Here is a 26722-nt window from a genome sequence, read left to right as displayed (position 1 = left end):
ATCATGCAGGGCTTGACAATAACCTTCATATAATATAATAATAATAATATAATATATATAACAATAACCTTCAGACAAGGAGTTAACTGAAAATGTTGTGTTGTTTGATGTAAGAAACCACTTCACAAAATAAAATGCATTATTATTCCCATTCCATTATTACAGAGAATCAGACAAATATTGCTACCCTCTGCCTATTGGCTACTTATCTTGTTCAAGCCTGTTTCAAAATACAACACTGCCCCTTTAAGACAGAAGAAATGCTCTTCACCTGACTTTCTTTTCAAAGATGTCTAGATGTTCACGTTTTCTGCTTTTGTAGAAGGCAATCACTCCCCTATTGCTGACTCTATATATAACTGGGCTAATATCTCACTAACTGGCAAAGGATATGAACAAATATGCACACATGCAGCTCTTGCTTTGATCTTAAAACAAGTGCATCTACTCACGACCACTCATGCTCTAAACACAGTCCAGTTCAAATTAAATGGCACAGATCCATATATGGCAATGGTCTATTTGCATTTAGGCCAACTGCTGACCATACATTCTCACTATGTGAGATAACCAAGTAGGTTAGTGGCAATACAGAGCAGAGAGAAACCAGAAGCCAAGAGCAGAGAGAAACCAGAAGCCCAGAGCAAAGAGAAACCAGAATCCCACACCAGAGATAAACCAGAAGCTCAGAGCAGAGATAAACCAGAAGCTCAGAGCTGAGAGAAACCAGAAGCCCAGAGCAGAGACAAACCAGAAGCCCAGAGCAGAGTGAAACCAGAAGCCCAGGGCAGAGAGCCCAGAATCCCAGAGTAGTGAGAGACCAGAATCCCAGAGTAAAGAGAAACCAGAAGCCCAGAGCAGAGAGAAACCAGAAGCCCAGAGCAGAGACAAACCAGAAGCCCAGAGCAGAGTGAACAGAATCTCAGAGTAGAGAGAAACCAGAAGCCCAGAGTAAAGAGAAACCAGAAGCCCAGAGCAGAGTGAACAGAATCTCAGAGTAGAGAGAGACCAGAATCCCAGAGTAAAGAGAAACCAGAAGCCCAGAGCAGAGACAAACCAGAAGCCCAGAGCAGAGAAGAAGAAGCTTGTACCAGTTGGTCACTTACCAGTAACATTAACCTGGACCAGACCAGTACGAGTCCCAATCCCATTGGTGGCAGCACACACGTACGTCCCAGCTAGCTCATAGGTCACCGCGCCCTTGAAGATCAGAGAGTTGTTAAGAATCTCCACGGTGCTGGGAAGAGATCCATTCACCCTGTAGAGAGAGGAGCAAGATAGGGTGTTAAAGATCCCACTGGTCACGACTCTTATCACACCCTAGTGGTCACATCTCTTATCACACCCAATAAATAGGGGTCGATAGCATCTACTATATACTGTACTCAATAAATAGGGGTCGAGTGTCTACTATATACTGTATTCAATAAATAGGGGTCTATAGCATCTACTATATACTGTATTCAATAAATAGGGGTCTAGTGTCTACTATATACTGTATTCAATAAATAGGGGTCTAGTGTCTACTATATACTGTATTCAATAAATAGGGGTCTAGTGTCTACTATATACTGTATTCAATAAATAGGGGTCTAGTGTCTACTATATACTGTATTCAATAAATATGGGTCTAGTGTCTACTATATACTGTATTCAATAAATATGGGTCTAGTGTCTACTATATACTGTATTCAATAAATAGGGGTCTATAGCATCTACTATATACTGTATTCAATAAATAGGGGTCTATAGTGTCTACTATATACTGTATTCAATAAATAGGGGTCTATAGTGTCTACTATATACTGTATTCAATAAATAGGGTCTATAGTGTCTACTATATACTGTATTCAATAAATAGGGGTCTATAGTGTCTACTATATACTGTATTCAATAAATAGGGTCTATAGTGTCTACTATATACTGTATTCAATAAATAGGGGTCTATAGTGTCTACTATATACTGTATTCAATAAATAGGGGTCTAGTGTCTACTATATACTGTATTCAATAAATAGGGGTCTATAGTGTCTACTATATACTGTATTCAATAAATAGGGGTCTATAGTGTCTACTATATACTGTATTCAATAAATAGGGGTCTAGTGTCTACTATATACTGTATTCAATAAATAGGGGTCTAGTGTCTACTATATACTGTATTCAATAAATAGGGGTCTAGTGTCTACTATATACTGTATTCAATAAATAGGGGTCTATAGTGTCTACTATATACTGTATTCAATAAATAGGGGTCTATAGCATCTACTATATACTGTATTCAATAAATAGGGGTCTATAGTGTCTACTATATACTGTATTCAATAAATAGGGGTCTATAGCATCTACTATATACTGTATTCAATAAATAGGGGTCTATAGCATCTACTATATACTGTATTCAATAAATAGGGGTCTATAGCATCTACTATATACTGTATTCAATAAATAGGGGTCTATAGCATCTACTATATACTGTATTCAATAAATAGGGGTCTAGTGTCTACTATATACTGTATTCAATAAATAGGGGTCTATAGCATCTACTATATACTGTATTCAATAAATAGGGGTCTATAGCATCTACTATATACTGTATTCAATAAATAGGGGTCTATAGCATCTACTATATACTGTATTCAATAAATAGGGGTCTAGTGTCTACTATATACTGTATTCAATAAATAGGGGTCTATAGCATCTACTATATACTGTATTCAATAAATAGGGGTCTATAGTGTCTACTATATACTGTATTCAATAAATAGGGGTCTATAGCATCTACTATATACTGTATTCAATAAATAGGGGTCTATAGCATCTACTATATACTGTATTCAATAAATAAGGGTCTATAGCATCTACTATATGCTGTATTCAATAAATAGGGGTCTAGTGTCTACTATATACTGTATTCAATAAATAGGGGTCTAGTGTCTACTATATACTGTATTCAATAAATAGGGGTCTATAGCGTCTACTATATACTGTATTCAATAAATAGGGGTCTATAGTGTCTACTATATACTGTATTCAATAAATAGGGGTCTATAGTGTCTACTATATACTGTATTCAATAAATAGGGGTCTATAGTGTCTACTATATACTGTATTCAATAAATAGGGGTCTATAGTGTCTACTATATACTGTATTCAATAAATATGGGTCTATAGTGTCTACTATATACTGTATTCAATAAATAGGGGTCTAGTGTCTACTATATACTGTATTCAATAAATAGGGTTCTAGTGTCTACTATATACTGTATTCAATAAATAGGGGTCTATAGTGTCTACTATATACTGTATTCAATAAATAGGGGTCTATAGTGTCTACTATATACTGTATTCAATAAATATGGGTCTATAGTGTCTACTATATACTGTATTCAATAAATAGGGGTCTATAGTGTCTACTATATACTGTATTCAATAAATAGGGGTCTATAGTGTCTACTATATACTGTATTCAATAAATAGGGGTCTATAGTGTCTACTATATACTGTATTCAATAAATAGGGGTCTATAGTGTCTGCTATATACTGTATTCAATAAATAGGGGTCTATAGCATCTACTATATACTGTATTCAATAAATAGGGGTCTAGTGTCTACTATATACTGTATTCAATAAATAGGGGTCTATAGCATCTACTATATACTGTATTCAATAAATAGGGGTCTATAGTATCTACTATATACTGTATTCAATAAATAGGGGTCTATAGCATCTACTATATACTGTATTCAATAAATAGGGGTCTATAGCATCTACTATATACTGTATTCAATAAATAGGGGTCTAGTGTCTACTATATACTGTATTCAATAAATAGGGGTCTATAGCATCTACTATATACTGTATTCAATAAATAGGGGTCTAGTGTCTACTATATACTGTATTCAATAAATAGGGGTCTATAGTATCTACTATATACTGTATTCAATAAATAGGGGTCTATAGCATCTACTATATACTGTATTCAATAAATAGGGGTCTATAGCATCTACTATATACTGTATTCAATAAATAGGGGTCTATAGCATCTACTATATACTGTATTCAATAAATAGGGGTCTAGTGTCTACTATATACTGTATTCAATAAATAGGGGTCTATAGCATCTACTATATACTGTATTCAATAAATAGGGGTCTATAGCATCTACTATATACTGTATTCAATAAATAGGGGTCTAGTGTCTACTATATACTGTATTCAATAAATAGGGGTCTATAGCATCTACTATATACTGTATTCAATAAATAGGGGTCTACAGCATCTACTATATACTGTATTCAATAAATAAGGGTCTATAGCGTCTACTATAAATTCAATAAATAGGGGTCTATAGCATCTACTATATACTGTATTCAATAAATAGGGGTCTATAGTGTCTACTATATACTGTATTCAATAAATAGAGGTCTATAGTGTCTGCTATATACTGTATTCAATAAATAGGGGTCTATAGCATCTACTATATACTGTATTCAATAAATAGGGGTCTAGTGTCTACTATATACTGTATTCAATAAATAGGTGTCTATAGCATCTACTATATACTGTATTCAATAAATAGGGGTCTAGTGTCTACTATATACTGTATTCAATAAATAGGGGTCTATAGCATCTACTATATACTGTATTCAATAAATAGGGGTCTATAGTGTCTACTATATACTGTATTCAATAAATAGGGGTCTATAGTGTCTACTATATACTGTATTCAATAAATAGGGGTCTATAGCATCTACTATATACTGTATTCAATAAATAGGGGTCTAGTGTCTACTATATACTGTATTCAATAAATAGGGGTCTACTACTATATACTGTATTCAATAAATAGGGGTCTATAGTGTCTACTATATACTGTATTCAATAAATAGGGGTCTAGTGTCTACTATATACTGTATTCAATAAATAGGGTCTATAGTGTCTACTATATACTGTATTCAATAAATAGGGTTCTATAGCATCTACTATATACTGTATTCAATAAATAGGGGTCTATAGTGTCTACTATATACTGTATTCAATAAATAGGGGTCTAGTGTCTACTATATACTGTATTCAATAAATAGGGTCTATAGCATCTACTATATGCTGTATTCAATAAATAGGGTTCTAGTGTCTACTATATACTGTATTCAATAAATAGGGGTCTATAGTGTCTACTATATACTGTATTCAATAAATAGGGGTCTATAGTATCTACTATATACTGTATTCAATAAATAGGGGTCTATAGTGTCTGCTATATACTGTATTCAATAAATAGGGGTCTATAGTGTCTACTATATACTGTATTCAATAAATAGGGGTCTAGTGTCTACTATATACTGTATTCAATAAATAGGGGTCTATAGTGTCTACTATATACTGTATTCAATAAATATGGGTCTATAGTGTCTACTATATACTGTATTCAATAAATAGGGGTCTAGTGTCTACTATATACTGTATTCAATAAATAGGGGTCTATAGTGTCTACTATATACTGTATTCAATAAATAGGGGTCTATAGTGTCTACTATATACTGTATTCAATAAATAGGGGTCTATAGTGTCTACTATATACTGTATTCAATAAATAGGGGTCTATAGCATCTACTATATACTGTATTCAATAAATAGGGGTCTATAGCATCTACTATATACTGTATTCAATAAATAGGGGTCTATAGCATCTACTATATACTGTATTCAATAAATAGGGGTCTAGTGTCTACTATATACTGTATTCAATAAATAGGGGTCTAGTGTCTACTATATACTGTATTCAATAAATAGGGGTCTAGTGTCTACTATATACTGTATTCAATAAATAGGGGTCTAGTGTCTACTATATACTGTATTCAATAAATAGGGGTCTAGTGTCTACTATATACTGTATTCAATAAATAGGGGTCTATAGTGTCTACTATATACTGTATTCAATAAATAGGGGTCTAGTGTCTACTATATACTGTATTCAATAAATAGGGGTCTAGTGTCTACTATATACTGTATTCAATAAATAGGGGTCTATAGTGTCTACTATATACTGTATTCAATAAATAGGGGTCTATAGTGTCTACTATATACTGTATTCAATAAATAGGGGTCTATAGCATCTACTATATACTGTATTCAATAAATAGGGGTCTATAGTGTCTACTATATACTGTATTCAATAAATAGGGGTCTATAGCATCTACTATATACTGTATTCAATAAATAGGGGTCTAGTGTCTACTATATACTGTATTCAATAAATAGGGGTCTAGTGTCTACTATATACTGTATTCAATAAATAGGGGTCTATAGTGTCTACTATATACTGTATTCAATAAATAGGGGTCTATAGTGTCTACTATATACTGTATTCAATAAATAGGGGTCTAGTGTCTACTATATACTGTATTCAATAAATAGGGGTCTATAGTGTCTACTATATACTGTATTCAATAAATAGGGGTCTATAGTGTCTACTATATACTGTATTCAATAAATAGGGGTCTATAGTGTCTACTATATACTGTATTCAATAAATAGGGGTCTATAGCATCTACTATATACTGTATTCAATAAATAGGGGTCTAGTGTCTACTATATACTGTATTCAATAAATAGGGGTCTATAGCATCTACTATATACTGTATTCAATAAATAGGGGTCTAGTGTCTACTATATACTGTATTCAATAAATAGGGGTCTAGTGTCTGCTATATACTGTATTCAATAAATAGGGGTCTATAGCATCTACTATATACTGTATTCAATAAATAGGGATCTATAGCATCTACTATATACTGTATTCAATAAATAGGGGTCTATAGCATCTACTATATACTGTATTCAATAAATAGGGGTCTATAGCATCTACTATATACTGTATTCAATAAATAGGGGTCTATAGCATCTACTATATACTGTATTCAATAAATAGGGGTCTATAGCATCTACTATATACTGTATTCAATAAATAGGGGTCTATAGCATCTACTATATACTGTATTCAATAAATAGGGGTCTAGTGTCTACTATATACTGTATTCAATAAATAGGGGTCTATAGCATCTACTATATACTGTATTCAATAAATAGGGGTCTATAGTGTCTACTATATACTGTATTCAATAAATAGGGGTCTATAGTGTCTACTATATACTGTATTCAATAAATAGGGGTCTATAGCATCTACTATATACTGTATTCAATAAATAGGGGTCTAGTGTCTACTATATACTGTATTCAATAAATAGGGGTCTATAGCATCTACTATATACTGTATTCAATAAATAGGGGTCTAGTGTCTACTATATACTGTATTCAATAAATAGGGGTCTAGTGTCTACTATATACTGTATTCAATAAATAGGGGTCTATAGTGTCTACTATATACTGTATTCAATAAATAGGGGTCTATAGTGTCTACTATATACTGTATTCAATAAATAGGGGTCTATAGTGTCTACTATATACTGTATTCAATAAATAGGGGTCTATAGTGTCTACTATATACTGTATTCAATAAATAGGGGTCTATAGTGTCTACTATATACTGTATTCAATAAATAGGGGTCTATAGTGTCTACTATATACTGTATTCAATAAATAGGGGTCTATAGCATCTACTATATACTGTATTCAATAAATAGGGGTCTAGTGTCTACTATATACTGTATTCAATAAATAGGGGTCTATAGCATCTACTATATACTGTATTCAATAAATAGGGGTCTAGTGTCTACTATATACTGTATTCAATAAATAGGGGTCTAGTGTCTACTATATACTGTATTCAATAAATAGGGTCTATAGCATCTACTATATACTGTATTCAATAAATAGGGGTCTATAGCATCTACTATATACTGTATTCAATAAATAGGGTCTATAGCATCTACTATATACTGTATTCAATAAATAGGGGTCTATAGCATCTACTATATACTGTATTCAATAAATAGGGTCTATAGCATCTACTATATACTGTATTCAATAAATAGGGGTCTATAGCATCTACTATATACTGTATTCAATAAATAGGGGTCTATAGCATCTACTATATACTGTATTCAATAAATAGGGGTCTAGTGTCTACTATATACTGTATTCAATAAATAGGGGTCTATAGCATCTACTATATACTGTATTCAATAAATAGGGGTCTAGTGTCTACTATATACTGTATTCAATAAATAGGGGTCTATAGTGTCTACTATATACTGTATTCAATAAATAGGGGTCTATAGTATCTACTATATACTGTATTCAATAAATAGGGGTCTAGTGTCTACTATATACTGTATTCAATAAATAGGGGTCTATAGTGTCTACTATATACTGTATTCAATAAATAGGGTTCTAGTGTCTACTATATACTGTATTCAATAAATAGGGGTCTATAGTGTCTACTATACACTGTATTCAATAAATAGGGGTCTAGTGTCTACTATATACTGTATTCAATAAATAGGGTTCTAGTGTCTACTATACACTGTATTCAATAAATAGGGTCTATAGCATCTACTATATACTGTATTCAATAAATAGGGGTCTAGTGTCTACTATATACTGTATTCAATAAATAGGGGTCTATAGCATCTACTATATACTGTATTCAATAAATAGGGGTCTATAGTGTCTACTATATACTGTATTCAATAAATAGGGGTCTATAGCATCTACTATATACTGTATTCAATAAATAGGGGTCTATAGCATCTACTATATACTGTATTCAATAAATAGGGTCTATAGCGTCTACTATACACTGTATTCAATAAATAGGGGTCTATAGCATCTACTATATACTGTATTCAATAAATAGGGGTCTATAGCATCTACTATATACTGTATTCAATAAATAGGGGTCTATAGCATCTACTATATACTGTATTCAATAAATAGGGTCTATAGCATCTACTATATACTGTATTCAATAAATATGGGTCTAGTGTCTACTATATACTGTATTCAATAAATAGGGGTCTATAGCATCTACTATATACTGTATTCAATAAATAGGGGTCTATAGTGTCTACTATATACTGTATTCAATAAATAGGGGTCTATAGCATCTACTATATACTGTATTCAATAAATAGGGGTCTATAGCATCTACTATATACTGTATTCAATAAATAGGGGTCTAGTGTCTACTATATACTGTATTCAATAAATAGGGTTTATAGTGTCTACTATATACTGTATTCAATAAATAGGGATCTATAGAGTCTACTAAATACTGTATTCAATAAATAGGGGTCTATAGTGTCTACTATATACTGTATTCAATAAATATGGGTCTATAGTGTCTGCTATATACTGTATTCAATAAATAGGGGTCTAGTGTCTACTATACACTGTATTCAATAAATAGGGGTCTATAGCATCTACTATATACTGTATTCAATAAATAGGGGTCTAGTGTATACTATATACTGTATTCAATAAATAGGGGTCTATAGCATCTACTATATACTGTATTCAATAAATAGGGGTCTATAGTGTCTACTATACAGTTGAAGTCGGACGTTTACATACACTTAGGTTGGAGTCATTAAAACTTGTTTTTCAACCACTCCACAAATGTCTTGTTAACAAACTATAGTTTTGGCAAGTCGGTGAGGATGTCTACCTTGTGCATGACACAAGTGAGTTTTCCAACCATTGTTTACAGACAGATTATTTCACTTATAATTCACTGTATCACAATTCCAGTGGGTCAGAAGTTTACATACACTAAGTTGACTGTGCCTTTATACAGCTTGGAAAATTACAGAAAATGATGTCATGGCTTTAGAAGCTTCTGATAGGCTAATTGACATCATTTGAGTGAATTGGAGGTGTACCTGTGGATGTATTTCAAGGCCTAACTTCAAACTCAGTGCCTCTTTGATTGACATCATGGGAAAAGCTAATTAAAAAAAATTGTAGACCTGCACAAGTCTGGTTCATCCTTGGGAGCAATTCCCAAATGCCTGGAGGTACCACGTTCATCTGTATAAACAATAGTACGCAAGCATAAACACCATGCGACCATGCAGCCGTCATACCGCTCAGGAAGGAGACGCGGTCTGTCTCCTAGAGATGAATGTACTTTGGTGTGAAATATTTCAATCAATTCACCAGAACAACAGCAAAGGACCTTGTGAAGATGCTGGAAGAAACAGGTACAAAAGTATCTATATCCACAGTAAAACGAGTCCTATATCAACATAACCTGAAAGGCCGCTCAGCAAGGAAGAAGCCACTTAAAACAACATAAATAAGCCAGACTATGGTTTGCAACTGCACATGGGGACAAAGATCATAGTTTTTGAAGAAATGTCCTCTGGTCTGACGGAACAAAAATAGAACTGTTTGGCCATAATGACCATCGTTATGTTTGGAGGAAAAAGGGGGAGGCTTGCAAGCCGAAGAACACCATCCCAACCATGAAGCTCGAGATTGGCAGCATCATGTTGTGGGGGTGCTTTGCTGCAGGAGAGACTGGTGCACTTCACAAAAGAGATGGCATCATGAGGTAGGAAAATTATGTGGATATATTGAAGCAACATCTCAAGACATCAACCCCACCTCTTTAAGGAATACCTAGGATAGGATAAGTAATCCTTCTCACCCCCCCCCCCCTAAAAGATGTAGATGCACTATTGTAAAGTGGCTGTTCCACTGGATGTCATAAGGTGAATGCACCAATTTGTAAGTCGCTCTGGATAAGAGCGTCTGCTAAATTACTTAAATGTAAATGTAATCAGTCAGGAAGTTAAAGCTTGGTCACAAATGGGTCTTCCAAATGGACAATAACCCCAAGCATACTTCCAAAGTTGTGGCAAAATGGCTTAAGGACAACAAAGTCAAGGTATTGGAGTGGCCATCTCAAAGCCATGACCTCAATCCTGTAGAAAATTTGTGGTCAGAACTGCAAAAGCGTGTGCAAGCAAGGAGGCCTACAAACCTGACTCAGATACACCAACTCTGTCAGGAGGAATGGGCCAAAATTTACCCAACTTATTGTGGGAAGCTTGTGGAAGGCTACCCAAAACATTTGACCCAAGTTAAACAATTTAAAGGCAATGCTACCAAATACTAATTGAGTGTATGTAAACTTCTGACCCACTGGGAATGCGATTACATAAATAAAAGCTGAAATTACTACTCTACTATTATTCTGACATTTCATTCTTAAAATAAACCGGTGATCCTTACTGACTTAGGACAGGAAATGTTTACTAGGATTAAATGTCAGGAGTTGTGAAAAACTGAGTTTAAATGTATTTGGTTAAGGTTTATGTAAACTTCCCACTTCAACTGTATATAGCAGCTGGATTGATCGACTGCAGGACTGAAAGCCCAGAGGAGAAAGACTGAGGACTCAGAATGTGATACTGTACAGGGTGATTTCTGGGTGAAGGAATACGTGTATATGTATATTTCTATAGCTATGTGTATGCCTATATCCTGGTTGTTCCGGCTCTGTCTTGTTCTGTCAAAGTTCCTTAAGTCTGTCAAAGCCTTCCTTAAGTCTGTGTGTGTGTGTGTGTCTAGCAGCCCGGAGAAAACTTCACAACACCTTTGGAGTCTTGTTCCACCACATCAATGTCCTCCTATCTGTCACCCAGCCTGCCCCTTTGTCTGTAAACATAATTCTCTCTCTCTCCGCCTCCTCACCCCATCTTCTACATCCCTCTTTCTCCATTATCATCCCTCTCCTCATCCTCCCTATACTATGATATCATCCCTCTCCTCATCCTCCCTATCCTATGCTATCATCCCTCTCCTCATCCTCCCTATCCTATGATATCATCTCTCTCTCTCTCTCTTTCCTCTGTCTCCACCATCTCTCTCTCTTCTACCCTCTCCAGTCTCCTCTTCCCCTGTAAAGAAACCTCTATTCTATACCCCCCCCCCCCTCCCTCTCTCTTCTACCCTCTACAGTCTCCTCTTCCCCTGTAAAGAAACCTCTATTATATACCCCCCCACCATCTCTCTCTCTTCTACCCTCTCCAGTCTCCTCTTCCCCTGTAAAGAAACCTCTATTCTATACCCCCCCACCATCCCTCTCTCTTCTACCCTCTCCAGTCTCCTCTTCCCCTGTAAAGAAACCTCTATTCTATACCCCCCCCCCCCCACCATCCCTCTCTTCTACCCTCTCCAGTCTCCTCTTCCCCTGTAAAGAAACCTCTATTCTATATCCCCCCCCACCATCCCTCTCTCTTCTACCCTCTCCAGTCTCCTCTTCCCCTGTAAAGAAACCTCTATTCTATACCCCCCCCCCCACCCTCCCTCTCTCTTCTACCCTCTCCAGTCTCCTCTTCCCCTGTAAAGAAACCTCTATTCTATACCCCCCCCCCCACCCTCCCTCTCTCTTCTACCCTCTCCAGTCTCCTCTTCCCCTGTAAAGAACCCCCCCCCACCCTCCTTCTCTCTTCATACCCAGTGGTGGCAGGGCTACAGTGAGGTGAACACAATGGTCTATTAATCCGTTGACACCTTCCCTTACCCATCCTTCAGTGAACAATTACTACGTTTATCCCTCAATTTCACTGTATAAATCTCTTCTTTTCCACCCAGTTATAGATGGTTGGCAAAGCTCCTCTGTTGTCAAAAGAGTTGTACTATGAAGAGCCAGAGAGGACAGCAGGACGAGGACGTTGGTACATTAAATTGCGTTTCTATGATGTCACATGGCTTGATATTTGGACTCTGGTTAGATGTTTGTTAATGCTCACATAGTGCTGTGTGTATATTCTGCAGCACTGACACTTATCATTTGAAAGGCAAAGTACTGATGTCAGCTCTTAGGCATGTAGTCCTAATCTATGGCTCCACCACCTCAACTGAAGCTAAACCTCCTCTCTCTCTCTCCCATCTCTCCCCTTCCTCCCCTTCTCTCTCTCTCTCCCCCTCCCCCTTCCTCCCTTCTCTTTTCTCTCTTTCTCCTTTCTCTCTTTCTCTCTTTCTCTCTTTCTCTCTTTCTCTCTCTCTCTCCCCCTTCTCTCTCTCTCCATCTCTCTTTCTCTATCTCCACCTCTCTTTCTCTATCTCTATCTCCACCTCTCTTTCTCTATCTCTATCTCCACCTCTCTTTCTCTATCTCTATCTCCACCTCTCTTTCTCTATCTCTATCTCCACCTCTCTTTCTCTATCTCTATCTCCACCTCTCTTTCTCTATCTCTATCTCCACCTCTCTTTCTCTATCTCTATCTCCACCTCTCTTTCTCTATCTCTATCTCCACCTCTCTTTCTCTATCTCTATCTCCACCTCTCTTTCTCTATCTCTATCTCCACCTCTCTTCCCTCTATCTCTATCTCCACCTCTCTTTCTCTATCTCTATCTCCACCTCTCTTTCTCTATCTCTATCTCCACCTCTCTTTCTCTATCTCTATCTCCACCTCTCTTTCTCTATCTCTATCTCCACCTCTCTTTCTCTATCTCTATCTCCACCTCTCTTTCTCTATCTCTATCTCCACCTCTCTTTCTCTATCTCTATCTCCACCTCTCTTTCTCCATCTCTATCTCCACCTCTCTTTCTCCATCTCTATCTCCACCTCTCTTTCTCCATCTCTATCTCCACCTCTCTTTCTCCATCTCTATCTCCACCTCTCTTTCTCCATCTCTATCTCACCTCTCTATCTCCACCTCTCTTTCTCCATCTCTATCTATCTCCACCTCTCTTTCTCCATCTCCATCTCCATCTCCATCTCTCTCTCTCCATCTCTATCTCTCTCTCCTCTCTCTCTCTCTCCTCTCTCTCTCTCTCTCTCTCTCTCTCTCTCTCTCTCTCTCTCTCTCTCTCTCTCTCTCTCTCTCTCTCTCTCTCTCTCTCTCTCTCTCTCTCTCTCTCTCTCTCTCTCTCTCTCTCTCTCTCTCTCTCTCTCTCTCTCTCTCTCTCTCTCTCTCTCTCTCTCTCTCTCTCTCTCTCTCTCTCTCTCTCTCTCTGTGCTAAAGATGAAAAAGCTTTTACGATCCCCCTCTAAAAACGGCACCAAAAAAAAAAAGCTTATTTGAAGTGCTTTGAAAGGCTGGTCCTGGCTCACATCAACAGCATCCTCCCAGACACCTTAGACCCACTCTAATTTGCATACAGCCCCAACAGATCCACAGATGAAGCGATCTCAATCACACTCCACACTGCCCTTTCCCACCTGGACAAAAGGAACACCTATGTGAGAATGCTGTTCATTGACTATAGCTCAGTGTTCAACACCATAGTGTCCACGGAGTTCATCACTAAGCTAAGGACTCTGGGACAAAACACCTCCCTTCTGCAACTGGATCCTGGACTTCCTGACTGGCCATCCCCAGGTGGTAAGAGTAGGCAATAACACGTCTTCCACGCTGATCCTCAACACTGGGGACCCTCAGGGGTGTGTACTTAGTCCCCTCCTGTGTTCCCTGTTCACCCACGACTGCATGGCCAAACACAACTCCAACGCTATCGTTACGTTTGCTGACGACACAACAGTGGTAATAAAATCAAATGTTATTGGTCACATACACATGGTTAGCAGATGTTATTGGTCACATACACATGGTTAGCAGATGTTATTGGTCACATACACATGGTTAGCAGATGTTAATGCGAGTGTAGCGAAATGCTTGTGCTTCTAGTTCCGACAATGCAGTAATATCTAACAAGTAATCTAACAATTTCACAACAACTACCTTATACACACAAATGTAAAGGAATGAATAAGAATATGTACATATAAATATATGGATGAGCGATGGCCGAATGGCATAGGCAAGATGCAGTAGATGGTATAGAGTACAGTATATACACATGAGATGAGTAATGTAGGGTATGTAAACAAGATGCAGTAGATGGTATAGAATACAGTATATACACATGAGATGAGTAATGTAGGGTATGTAAACAAGATGCAGTAGATGGTATAGAATACAGTATATACACATGAGATGAGTAATGTAGGGTATGTAAACAAGATGCAGTAGATGGTATAGAATACAGTATATACACATGAGATGAGTAATGTAGGGTATGTAAACAAGATGCAGTAGATGGTATAGAGTACAGTATATACACATGAGATGAGTAATGTAGGGTATGTAAACAAGATGCAGTAGATGGTATAGAGTACAGTATATACATATGAGATGAGTAATGTAGGGTATGTAAACAAGATGCAGTAGATGGTATAGAGTACAGTATATACATATGAGATGAGTAATGTAGGGTATGTAAACAAGATGCAGTAGATGGTATAGAGTACAGTATATACACATGAGATGAGTAATGTAGGGTATGTAAACATTATATAAACTGGCATTGTTTAAAGCGACACATTTATTACATCCAATTTTTAAATATTAAGGTGGCTGTAGTTGAGAGTCAGTATGTTGGCAGCAGCCACTCAATGTTAGTGGTGGCTGTTTAACAGTCTGATGGCCTTGAGATATAAGCTGTTTTTCAGTCTCTCGGTCCCAGCTTTGATGCACCTGCACTGACCTCGCCTTCTGGATGGTAGATAAAAGTGACTAGATATTGTAGATAAAATATATATTGTGAATAAAATACATTAGACACTGTCAATAAAATAGACTAGATACTGTAGATAAGAGAGAATATATATTGTAGATAAGAGACTAAACTGCAGAAAAAAAGAGTCCAGATACTGTAGATAAAATATATAATGTAGATGAAATAGATGGACAAAAAAATGGACAAAAAAACCCCAGCAAATTTGAGCGTGCATAACTATTCACCCCCCACACACACAAAGGCAATGCTTTGTAGAGCCACCTTTTGCAGCAATTCCAGCTGCAAGTCTCTTGAGGTATGTCTCTATAAGCTTGGCACATCGAGCCACTGGGAGTTTTGCCCATACTTCAAGGCAAGACTGCTCCAGCTCCTACAAGTTGGATGGGTTCTACTGGTGTACAGCAATTTTAAAGTAACACCACAGATTCTCAATTGGATAGGGGTCAAGGCTTTGACTAGGCCATTCCAAGACATTTATGTTAAGACATGTTTCCCCTTAAAGCACTCAAGTGTTGCTTTAACCAGTAGGGGGCGCTATTAAAAATGTTGGATGAAAAACGTTCCCGTTTTAAACAAGATATTTTGTCATGAAAAGATGCTCGACTATGCATATAATTGACAGCTGTGGAAAGAAAACACTCTTGATGTTTCCAAAACTGCAAAGATATAGTCTGTGAGTGCCACAGAACTGATGTTACAGGCAAAACCCAGATAAAAATGCAACCAATCGCTTCTTATGAGAAACCAATTGCCTCGACAGATATATTATCGAATATATATGTTAAAAACACCTTGAGGATGAATCCTAAACAACGTTTGCCTTGTATCTGTCGATAATATGGAGCAAATTTTGAAAAAAGTTTGGTGTTATAGTTGCAGCATTTTCCGGTTGATTTCTCAGCCAAGCATGATGAAGAAACGGGAGCTATTTCGCCTACAAAAAAATAATATTTTTGGAAAAAAGGAACATTTGCTATCTAACTGGGAGTCTCCTGAGTGAAAGCATCTGAAGTTCTTCAAAGGTAAATGATTTAATTTGGTTGCTTTTCTTATTTTCGTGAAAATGTTGCCTGCTGCCATCAGAGCCTAGCATAGCATTATGCCATGATAAACTTACACAAATGCTTGTCTAGCGTTGGCTGTAACGCACATTTTCAAAATCTGAGATGGCAGTGTTGTTAACAAAAGGCTAAGCTTGTGTTTGAATATATTTATTTCATTTCATTTGCGATTTTCATGAATAGGAAAAGTCTCTAGGGGTATTTATGTCCGCTGCGTTATGCTAATTCATTTGAGGCGATGATTACGCTCCCGGATACGGGTTTGCTCGTCGCAAGAGGTTAACAGTTAGGGTCATTATCCTGCTGAAAGGTGAACCTCAGTCCCAGTCTCAAATCTCTAGAAGACTAAAACAGGTATCCATCAATAATTTCCCTGTATTTAGTGTCATCCATCATTCCTTCAATTCTAACCAGTTTCCCAGTCCCTGCCGATGAAAAACATGCCCAAAGCATGATCCTGCCACTACCATATGCTCCACTGTGGGGATGGTTTTCTCGGGGTGATGAGAGGTATTGGGTTTACGGCAGACATAGTGTTTTCCTTGATGGCCAAAAAGCTACATTTTAGTCTCATCTTACCAGATTACCTTCTTCCATATGTTTGGGGAGTCTCCCACATGCCATTTGGCGAACAGCAAATATGTTTGCTTATAAAGCCCAGCTCTGTGGGGTGTACGGCTTAAAGTGGTTCTATGGTCAGATACTCCAATCTCCGCAGTGGACCTTTGTAGCGCCTTCAGGATTATCTTTGGACTCTTTCTTGCCTCTCTGATTAATGCCCTCCTTGCCTGGTCCGTGAGTTTTGGTGGGCGACCCTCTCTTGGCAGGTTTGTTGTGGTACCATATTCTTTACATTTTTTATAATGGATTTAATGGTGCTCCGTGGGATGTTCAAAGTTTCAGATATTTTTTAGTAACCCTGATCTGTACTTCCCCACATCTTTGTCACTGACCTATTTGGAAAGGTCCTTGGTCTTCATGGTGCCGCTTACTTGGTGGTGCCCCTTGCTGAGTGGTGTTGCAGACTCTGGGGCCTTTCAGAACAGGTGTATATATACTGAGATCATGTGACAGATCATGTGACACTTAGATTGCACACAGGTGGACTTTATTTAACTAATTATGTGACTTCTGAAGGTAATTGGTTGTACTAGATCATATGTAGGGCTTTCATAGCAAAGGGGGTGAATACATATGCACGCACCACTTTTCACATTTTTATTGTTTAGAATAATTTTGTAAAAGTATATTTTTTTAATTTCACTTTACCAATTTTTGACTACTTTGTATATGTCCAATACATGACATCCAATAAAAATACAAATATATTTAAATTACAGGTTGTAATGCTAAAAAACATGTAAAAACGCCAAGGCGGATGAATACGTTTGCCCTGTACTGTAGATAAAAAAATACTGGAAATAAAATAGATATTGTAGATAAAATAGTCTAGATACTGTAGATAAAATAAGACTAGATACTGTAGATGAAATAGTCTAGATACTGTAGATAAAAGAGACTAGATACTGTAGATAAGAGATATACTGTAGATAAAAAAAAATACTGGAAATAAAATAGATATTGTAGATAAAAGAGACTAGATACTGTAGATAAGAGATACATTGTAGATAAAATAAGACTAGAAACTGTAGATGAAAAAGTCTAGATAATGTAGATAAAAGAGACTATATACTGTCGGTACTAGTCTAACTGTCACCGTGCTGCCCATGCTTGCTGTAGATAATAATGTGTGTGTTGTTTTTCACAGTCTCATTGTGCCTAAGCCTCCATCTCCAAGCCTAATCATCACTATATTGATGTGTAAACAAGATGAGATGAATGAAACACTGATCGATTTGGCTAGTGGGGGAAAATACATCTTATTGCTTTATGTTTTCAAACCCTGATTGGAGAAACACAGAAGAATAAATTAGGTTCACCAGACCTCTCATATGACACAATTGAGTTGTGTCAGTTTCATTGCAGCGGTGAGGTGCATTAAGTCTTGAACAGGATTTTTGAGAACTGCTTATGCATTTAAAACACAGAATTAATAAATCCATTCATTTCAGACCACTTGTTCAACTATCATGAATTCCAAACCGTGGGCCCGTTTCACATGATATACAGTACCAGTCAAAAGTTTTAGAGCACCTACTCATTCCAGGGTTTTTCTTTCTTTTTTTAAATCTATCTTCTACATTGCAGAATAATAATGAAGACATCAAAACTATGCATTAAACACAAAAGTGTTAAACAAATCAAAATATATTTTAGATTCTTCAAAGTAGCCACCCTTTGCCAGCTTTGCACACTCTTAGCATTCTCTCAGCCAGTTTAACCTGGTGTCCTTTTCCAGCAGTCTTGAAGGACTTCCCACATATGCTGAGCACTTGTTGGCTGCTGTTCCTTCACTGCGGTTCAACTCATCCCAAACCATCCCAATTGGGTTTAGGTCAGGTGATTGTGGAGGCCAGGTCATCTGGTAAAGCACTCCAACCCTCTCCTTGGTCAAATAGCCCTTACACAGCCTGGAGGTGTGTTGGGTCATTGTCCTGATAAAAAAACAAATGATATAAATCTATTGTTCATTGCTCGTGTTTCTTGGCCCAAACAAGTTTCTTCTTATTGGTGTCCTTTAGTAGTGGTTTCTTTGCAACGATTTTACCATGAAGGCCTGATTCACACAGTCTCCTCAGAAGAGTTGATGTCGAGATGTGTCTTTTACTTGAACTCTGTAAAGCACTTATTTGGGCTGCAATTTGAGGTGCATTTAATTGCCGATTTCTGATGCTGGGAACTCTAATGAACTTATCCTTTGCAGCAGAGGTAACTCTGGGTCTTCCTTTCCTGTGGCGGTCCTCATGAGAGCCAGGTAACTCTAATGAACTTATCCTTTGCAGCAGAGGTAACTCTGGGTCTTCCTTTCCTGTGGCGGTCCTCATGAGAGCCAGGTAACTCTAATGAACTTGTCCTTTGCAGCAGAGGTAACTCTGGGTCTTCCTTTCCTGTGGCGGTCATCATGAGAGCCAGTTTTCATCATAGAGCTTGATGGTTTTTGCAATTGCACTTTAATTATTATTATTTATTTAAGTTTTTGACATTCTCCAGATTGACAGACCTTCATGTCTTAAAGTAATGATGGACTATCGTTTCTCTTTGCTTATTTGAGCTGATCTTGCCAAAAAATGGACTTGGTAATTTACCAAATAGGGTTTTGTATATCACCCCTATCTTTTCACAACACAACTGATTGGCTCAAACGCCAATCAAAGAAATTCCACAAATTGGTTAATACATGATTCCATATGTGTTATTTCATCATTTTGATGTTGTCACTATTATTCTACAATAGTAAAAATAAAATAAAAACCTTGAATGAGTAGGCGTGTCCAAACTCTTGACTAGTGCTGTTTATGAAAAAATAAATAGATTTCATACAATAATGTGCCCCAAGTCTTTAAGTCTTGAACAAGTTTTGTAGAATGTATGTTACCGACACTTCAAGCTTTCTTTGTACCCCCTACCCATTTCAAACAGACAACCTGGACCTGTGAACAGAAGGTCGAAAGAAGACTTACACTTTCCACTGGTAGACGGTAACAGGAGGGTTAGCGTCAGCATTGCAGGTGAGGCTGACATCCTGACGGTCCAGATACCAGTTACCATCGAAGCCCTCGATCTTCACCTCCGGTTCATCTGTCAGAGAGAGAGAGAGATGGTGTCAGAATAGTACAGTATGTTTCTCATTCCACAACGCTGACTCGAGCCTTGTTACCAATTGTATTAACCCACATATTTTACTTTTCAATCTTTTCTCTAGAGGATCACCACACTACCCTCTAGAGATCACCACACTACCCTCTAGAGATCACCACACTACCCTCTAGAGATCACCACACTACCCTCTAGAGATCACCACACTACCCTCTAGAGATCACCACACTACACCACCCTCTAGAGATCACCACACTACCCTCTAGAGATCACTACACTACCCTCTAGAGATCACTACACTACCCTCTAGAGATAACTACACTACCCTCTAGAGATCACTACACTACCCCCTAGAGATCACCACACTACCCTCTAGAGATCACTACACTACCCTCCAGAGATCACCACACCACACTACCCCCTAGAGATCACCACACTACCCTCTAGAGATAACCACACTACCCTCTAGAGATCACCACACCACACTACCCTCTAGAGATCACCACACCACACTACCCTCTAGAGATCACCACACCACCCTCTAGAGATCACCACACCACACTACCCTCTAGAGATCACCACACTACCCCCTAGAGAACACCACACTACCCCCTAGAGATCACCACACCACACTACCCTCTAGAGATCACCACACTACCCTCTAGAGATCACATTTACATTTACATTTAAGTCATTTAGCAGACGCTCTTATCCAGAGCGACTTACAAATTGGTGCATACACCTTATCACCACACTACCCTCTAGAGATCAACACACTACCTATAGAGATCACCACACTACCCTCTAGAGATCGCCACACTACAATCTAGAGTATCCACACCACACTACCCTCTAGAGATCACCACACCACCCTCTAGAGATAACTACACTACCCTCTAGAGATCACCACACTACCCCCTAGAGATCACCACACTACCCTCTAGATGTCAACCTACTACCCTCTAGAGATCAACACACTACCCTCTAGAGATCACCACACCACCCTCTAGAGATCACCACACTACCCTCTAGAGATAACTACACTACCCTCTAGAGATCACTACACTACCCCCTAGAGATCACCACACTACCCTCTAGAGATCACTACACTACCCTCCAGAGATCACCACACCACCCCCTAGAGATCACCACACCACCATATAGAGATCACCACACCACACTACCCCCTAGAGCTCACCACACCACCCCCTAGAGATCACCACACCACCCTCTAGAGATCACCACACCACCATATAGATATCACCACACCACACTACCACCTAGAGATCACCACACCACACTACCACCTAGAAATCACCACACCACCCTCTAGAGAGTTCTAGGTCCCAAGAAACAAAGAGATCTTCTGTTGAATCTGACAATTAATCTTAATGGTTGTACAGTCGTCTCAAATAAAACTGTGAAGGACCTCGGCGTTACTCTGGACCCTGATCTCTCTTTTGAAGAACATATCAAGACCATTTCGAGGACAGCTTTTTTCCATCTACGTAACATTGCAAAAATCAGAAACTTTCTGTCCAAAAATGATGCAGAAAAATTAATCCATGCTTTTGTCACTTCTAGGTTAGACTACTGCAATGCTCTATTTTCCGGCTACCCGGATAAAGCACTAAATAAACTTCAGTTAGTGCTAAATACGGCTGCTAGAATCCTGACTAGAACCAAAAAATTTGATCATATTACTCCAGTGCTAGCCTCTCTACACTGGCTTCCTGTCAAAGCAAGGGCTGATTTCAAGGTTTTACTGCTAACCTACAAAGCATTACATGGGCTTGCTCCTACCTACCTCTCTGATTTGGTCCTGCCGTACATACCTACACGTACGCTACGGTCACAAGACGCAGGCCTCCTAATTGTCCCTAGAATTTCTAAGCAAACAGCTGGAGGCAGGGCTTTCTCCTATAGAGCTCCATTTTTATGGAACGGTCTGCCTACCCATGTCAGAGACGCAAACTAGGTCTCAACCTTTCAGTCTTTACTGAAGACTCATCTCTTCAGTGGGTCATATGATTGAGTGTAGTCTGGCCCAGGAGTGGGAAGGTGAACGGAAAGGCTCTGGAGCAACGAACCGCCCTTGCTGTCTCTGCCTGGCCGGTTCCCCTCTTCCACTGGGATTATCTGCCTCTACCCTGTTACGTGGGCTGAGTCACTGGCTTGCTGGGGCTCTCTCGTGCCGTCCCTGGGGGGGGGTGCGTCACCTGGGTGGGTTGATTCACTGTTGTGGTCGGCCTGTCTGGGTTGCCCCCCTCCTTGGGTTGTACCGTGGCGTAGATCTTTGTGGGCTATACTCGGCCTTGTCTCAGGATGGTAAGTTGGTGGTTGAAGATATCCCTCTAGTGGTGTGGGGGCTGTGCTTTGGCAAAGTGGGTGGGGTTATATCCTTCCTGTTTGGCCCTGTCCGGGGTGTCCTCGGATGGGGCCACAGTGTCTCCTGACCCCTCCTGTCTCAGCCTCCAGTATTTATGCTGCAGTAGTTTATGTGTCGGGGGGCTAGGGTCAGTTTGTTATATCTGGAGTACTTCTCCTGTCCTATTCGGTGTCCTGTGTGAATCTAAGTGTGCGTTCTCTAATTCTCTCCTTCTCTCTTTCTTTCTCTCTCTCGGAGGACCTGAGCCCTAGGACCATGCCCCAGGACTACCTGACATGATGACTCCTTGCTGTCCCCAGTCCACCTGGCCATGCTGCTGCTCCAGTTTCAACTGGCCTGGGCCCTAGGACCATGTCCCAGGACTACCTGACATGATGACTCCTTGCTGTCCCCAGTCCACCTGGCCATGCTGCTGCTCCAGTTTCAACTGTTCTGCCTTACTATTATTCAACCATGCTGGTCATTTATGAACATTTGAACATCTTGGCCACGTTCTGTTATAATCTCCACCCGGCACAGCCAGAAGAGGACTGGCCACCCCACATATGCTCTCTCTAATTCTCTCTTTCTTTCTCTCTCTCGGAGGACCTGAGCCCTAGGACCGTGCCCCAGGACTACCTGACATGATGGCTCCTTGCTGTCCCCAGTCCACCTGACTGTGCTGCTGCTCCAGTTTCAACTGTTCTGCCTCATTATTATTCGACCATGCTGGTAATTTATGAACATTTGAACATCTTGGTCATGTTCTGTTATAATCTCTACCCGGCACAGCCAGAAGAGGACTGGCCACCCCACATAGCCCGGTTCCTCTCTAGGTTTCTTCCTAGGTTTTGGCCTTTCTAGGAGTTTTTCCTAGCCACCGTGCTTTTACACCTGCATTGTTTGCTGTTTGGGGTTTTAGGCTGGGTTTCTGTACAGCACTTTGAGATATCAGCTGATGTACGAAGGGCTATATAAATACATTTGATTTGATTTGATTTAGAGATCACCACACCACACTACCCTCTAGAGATCACCACACCACACTACCCTCCAGAGATCACCACACCACACCACCCTCTAGAGATCACCACACTACCTTCTAAAGATCACCACACCACCCTCTAGAGATCACCACACCACCCTCTAGAGATCACCACACCACACTACCCTCTAGAGAACACCACACCACACTACCCTCTAGAGATCACCACACCACACTCTAGAGATCACCACATCACCTTCTAGAGATCACCACACCACCCTCTAGAGATCACCACACCACCCTCTAGAGATCACCACACCACACTACCCTCCAGAGATCACCACACCACCCTCTAGAGATCACCACACCACACTACCCTCTAGAGATCACCACACCACCCTCTAGAGATCACCACACCACACTACCATCTAGAGATCACTACACCACACTACCCTCTAGAGAACACCACACTACCCTCTAGAGATCACCACACCACACCACCCTCTAGAGATCACCACACTACCCCCTAGAGATCACCACACCACCCTCTAGAGATCACCACACCACCCTCTAGAGATCACCACACCACACTACCCTCTAGAGATCACCACACTACCCTCTAGAGATCAACACACTACCCTCTAGAGATCACCACACTACCCTCTAGAGATCACCACACCACCCTCTAGAGATCACCACACTACCCTCTAGAGATCACCACACTACCCTCTAGAGATCAACACACTACCCTCTAGAGAACACCACACTACACCACCCTCTAGAGATCACCACACTGCAATCTAGAAAACACCACACTACCCTCTAGAGATCACCACACTACCCTCTAGAGATCACCACACTACCCTCTAGAGATCAACACACTACACTACGCTCGAGACATCACCACACTACCCTCTAGATATCACTACACCACCCTCTAGAGATCACCACACTACCCCCTAGAGATCACCACACCACACTACCCTCTAGAGATCAACACACTACCCTCTAGAGATCAACACACTACCCTCTAGAGATCACCACATCACCTTCTAGAGATCACCACACCACCCTCTAGAGATCACCACACCACCCTCTAGAGATCACCACACCACACTACCCTCCAGAGATCACCACACCACCCTCTTGAGATCACCACACCACACTACCCTCTAGAGATCACCACACCACCCTCTAGAGATCACCACACCACACTACCATCTAGAGATCACTACACCACACTACCCTCTAGAGAACACCACACTACCCTCTAGAGATCACCACACCACACCACCCTCTAGAGATCACCACACAGACCCCCCCTAGAGATCACCACACCACCCTCTAGAGATCACCACACCACACTACCCTCTAGAGATCACCACACCACACTACCCTCTAGAGATCAACACACTACCCTCTAGAGATCAACACACTACCCTCTAGAGATCAACACACTACCCTCTAGAGATCAACACACCACACTACCCTCTAGAGAACACCACACTACCCTCTAGAGAACACCACACCACACTACCCTCTAGAGATCAACACACTACCCTCTAGACATCACCACACTACCCTCTAGATATCACTACACTCTAGAGATCACCACACCACCCTCTAGAGATCACCACACTACCCTCTAGAGATCACCACACCACACTACCCTCTAGAGATCACCACACACGACCCTCTAGCGATCACCACACCACACTACCCTCTAGAGAACACCAAACTACCCTCTAGAGATCACCACACTACCCTCTAGAGATCAACACACTACACTACGCTCGAGACATCACCACACTACCCTCTAGATATCACTACACCACCCTCTAGAGATCACCACACTACCCCCTAGAGATCACCACACCACCCTCTAGAGATCAACACACTACCCTCTAGAGATCAACACACTACCCTCTAGAGATCAACACACTACCCTCTAGAGATCAACACACTACCCTCTAGAGATCACCACACTACCCTCTAGAGATCAACACACTACCCTCTAGAGATCAACACACTACCCTCTAGAGATCAACACACTACCCTCTAGAGATCAACACACTACCCTCTAGAGATCAACACACTACCCTCTAGAGATCAACACACTACCCTCTAGAGATCAACACACTACCCTCTAGACATCACCACACTACCCTCTAGATATCACTACACTCTAGAGATCACCACACCACCCTCTAGAGATCACCACACTACCCTCTAGAGATCACCACACCACACTACCCTCTAGAGATCACCACACTACCCTCTAGAGATCACCACACCACACTACCCTCTAGATATATATATATATATATATATATATATAGAACACCACACTACCCTCTAGAGATCACCACACCACACTACCCTCTAGAGAACACCACACTACCCTCTAGAGATCACCACACCACACTACCCTCTAGAGAACACCACACCACACTACCCTCTAGAGATCACCACACCACCCTCTAGAGATCACCACACTACCCTCTAGAGATCACCACACCACACTACCCTCTAGAGATCACCACACGACCCTCTAGCGATCACCACACCACACTACCCTCTAGAGAACACCAGAACTACCCTCTAGAGATCACCACACTACCCTCTAGAGATCAACACACTACACTACGCTCGAGACATCACCACACTACCCTCTAGATATCACTACAGAGATCACCACACTACCCCCTAGAGATCACCACACCACACTACCCTCTAGAGATCAACACACTACCCTCTAGAGATCAACACACTACCCTCTAGAGATCAACACACTACCCTCTAGAGATCAACACACTACCCTCTAGAGATCAACACACTACCCTCTAGAGATCAACACACTACCCTCTAGAGATCAACACACTACCCTCTAGAGATCAACACACTACCCTCTAGAGATCAACACACTACCCTCTAGAGATCAACACACTACCCTCTAGAGATCAACACACTACCCTCTAGAGATCAACACACTACCAGAGATCAACACACTACCCTCTAGAGATCAGACACTACACTAAGAGATCACCACACTACCCTCTAGAGATCAACACACTACCCTCTAGAGATCAA

The 26722-nt window shown here is 39.9% G+C and overlaps 1 protein-coding gene across 2 annotated transcripts in view; it reads right to left on the bottom strand.

Moving 5' to 3' along the window:
• The window catches only part of nectin1b (nectin cell adhesion molecule 1b), a 419153-nt gene that overhangs the window by 261671 nt on the left and 130760 nt on the right, over nucleotides 1-26722 (bottom strand). For both annotated transcript variants that reach the window (XM_052468740.1, XM_052468739.1), the window contains exons 5-6: nucleotides 20144-20261; nucleotides 1107-1258 (exon numbers count right to left, since the gene is read on the bottom strand). In XM_052468740.1, coding sequence (XP_052324700.1) covers nucleotides 1107-1258; nucleotides 20144-20261 — 270 coding nt within the window. The remainder of the gene's footprint in view (nucleotides 1-1106; nucleotides 1259-20143; nucleotides 20262-26722) is intronic.

The sequence above is a fragment of the Oncorhynchus keta genome, chromosome 18 (assembly GCF_023373465.1).
Source record: "Oncorhynchus keta strain PuntledgeMale-10-30-2019 chromosome 18, Oket_V2, whole genome shotgun sequence".
Lineage (NCBI taxonomy): Eukaryota > Metazoa > Chordata > Actinopteri > Salmoniformes > Salmonidae > Oncorhynchus > Oncorhynchus keta.
This window is presented reverse-complemented; position numbering and strand designations above follow the sequence as displayed.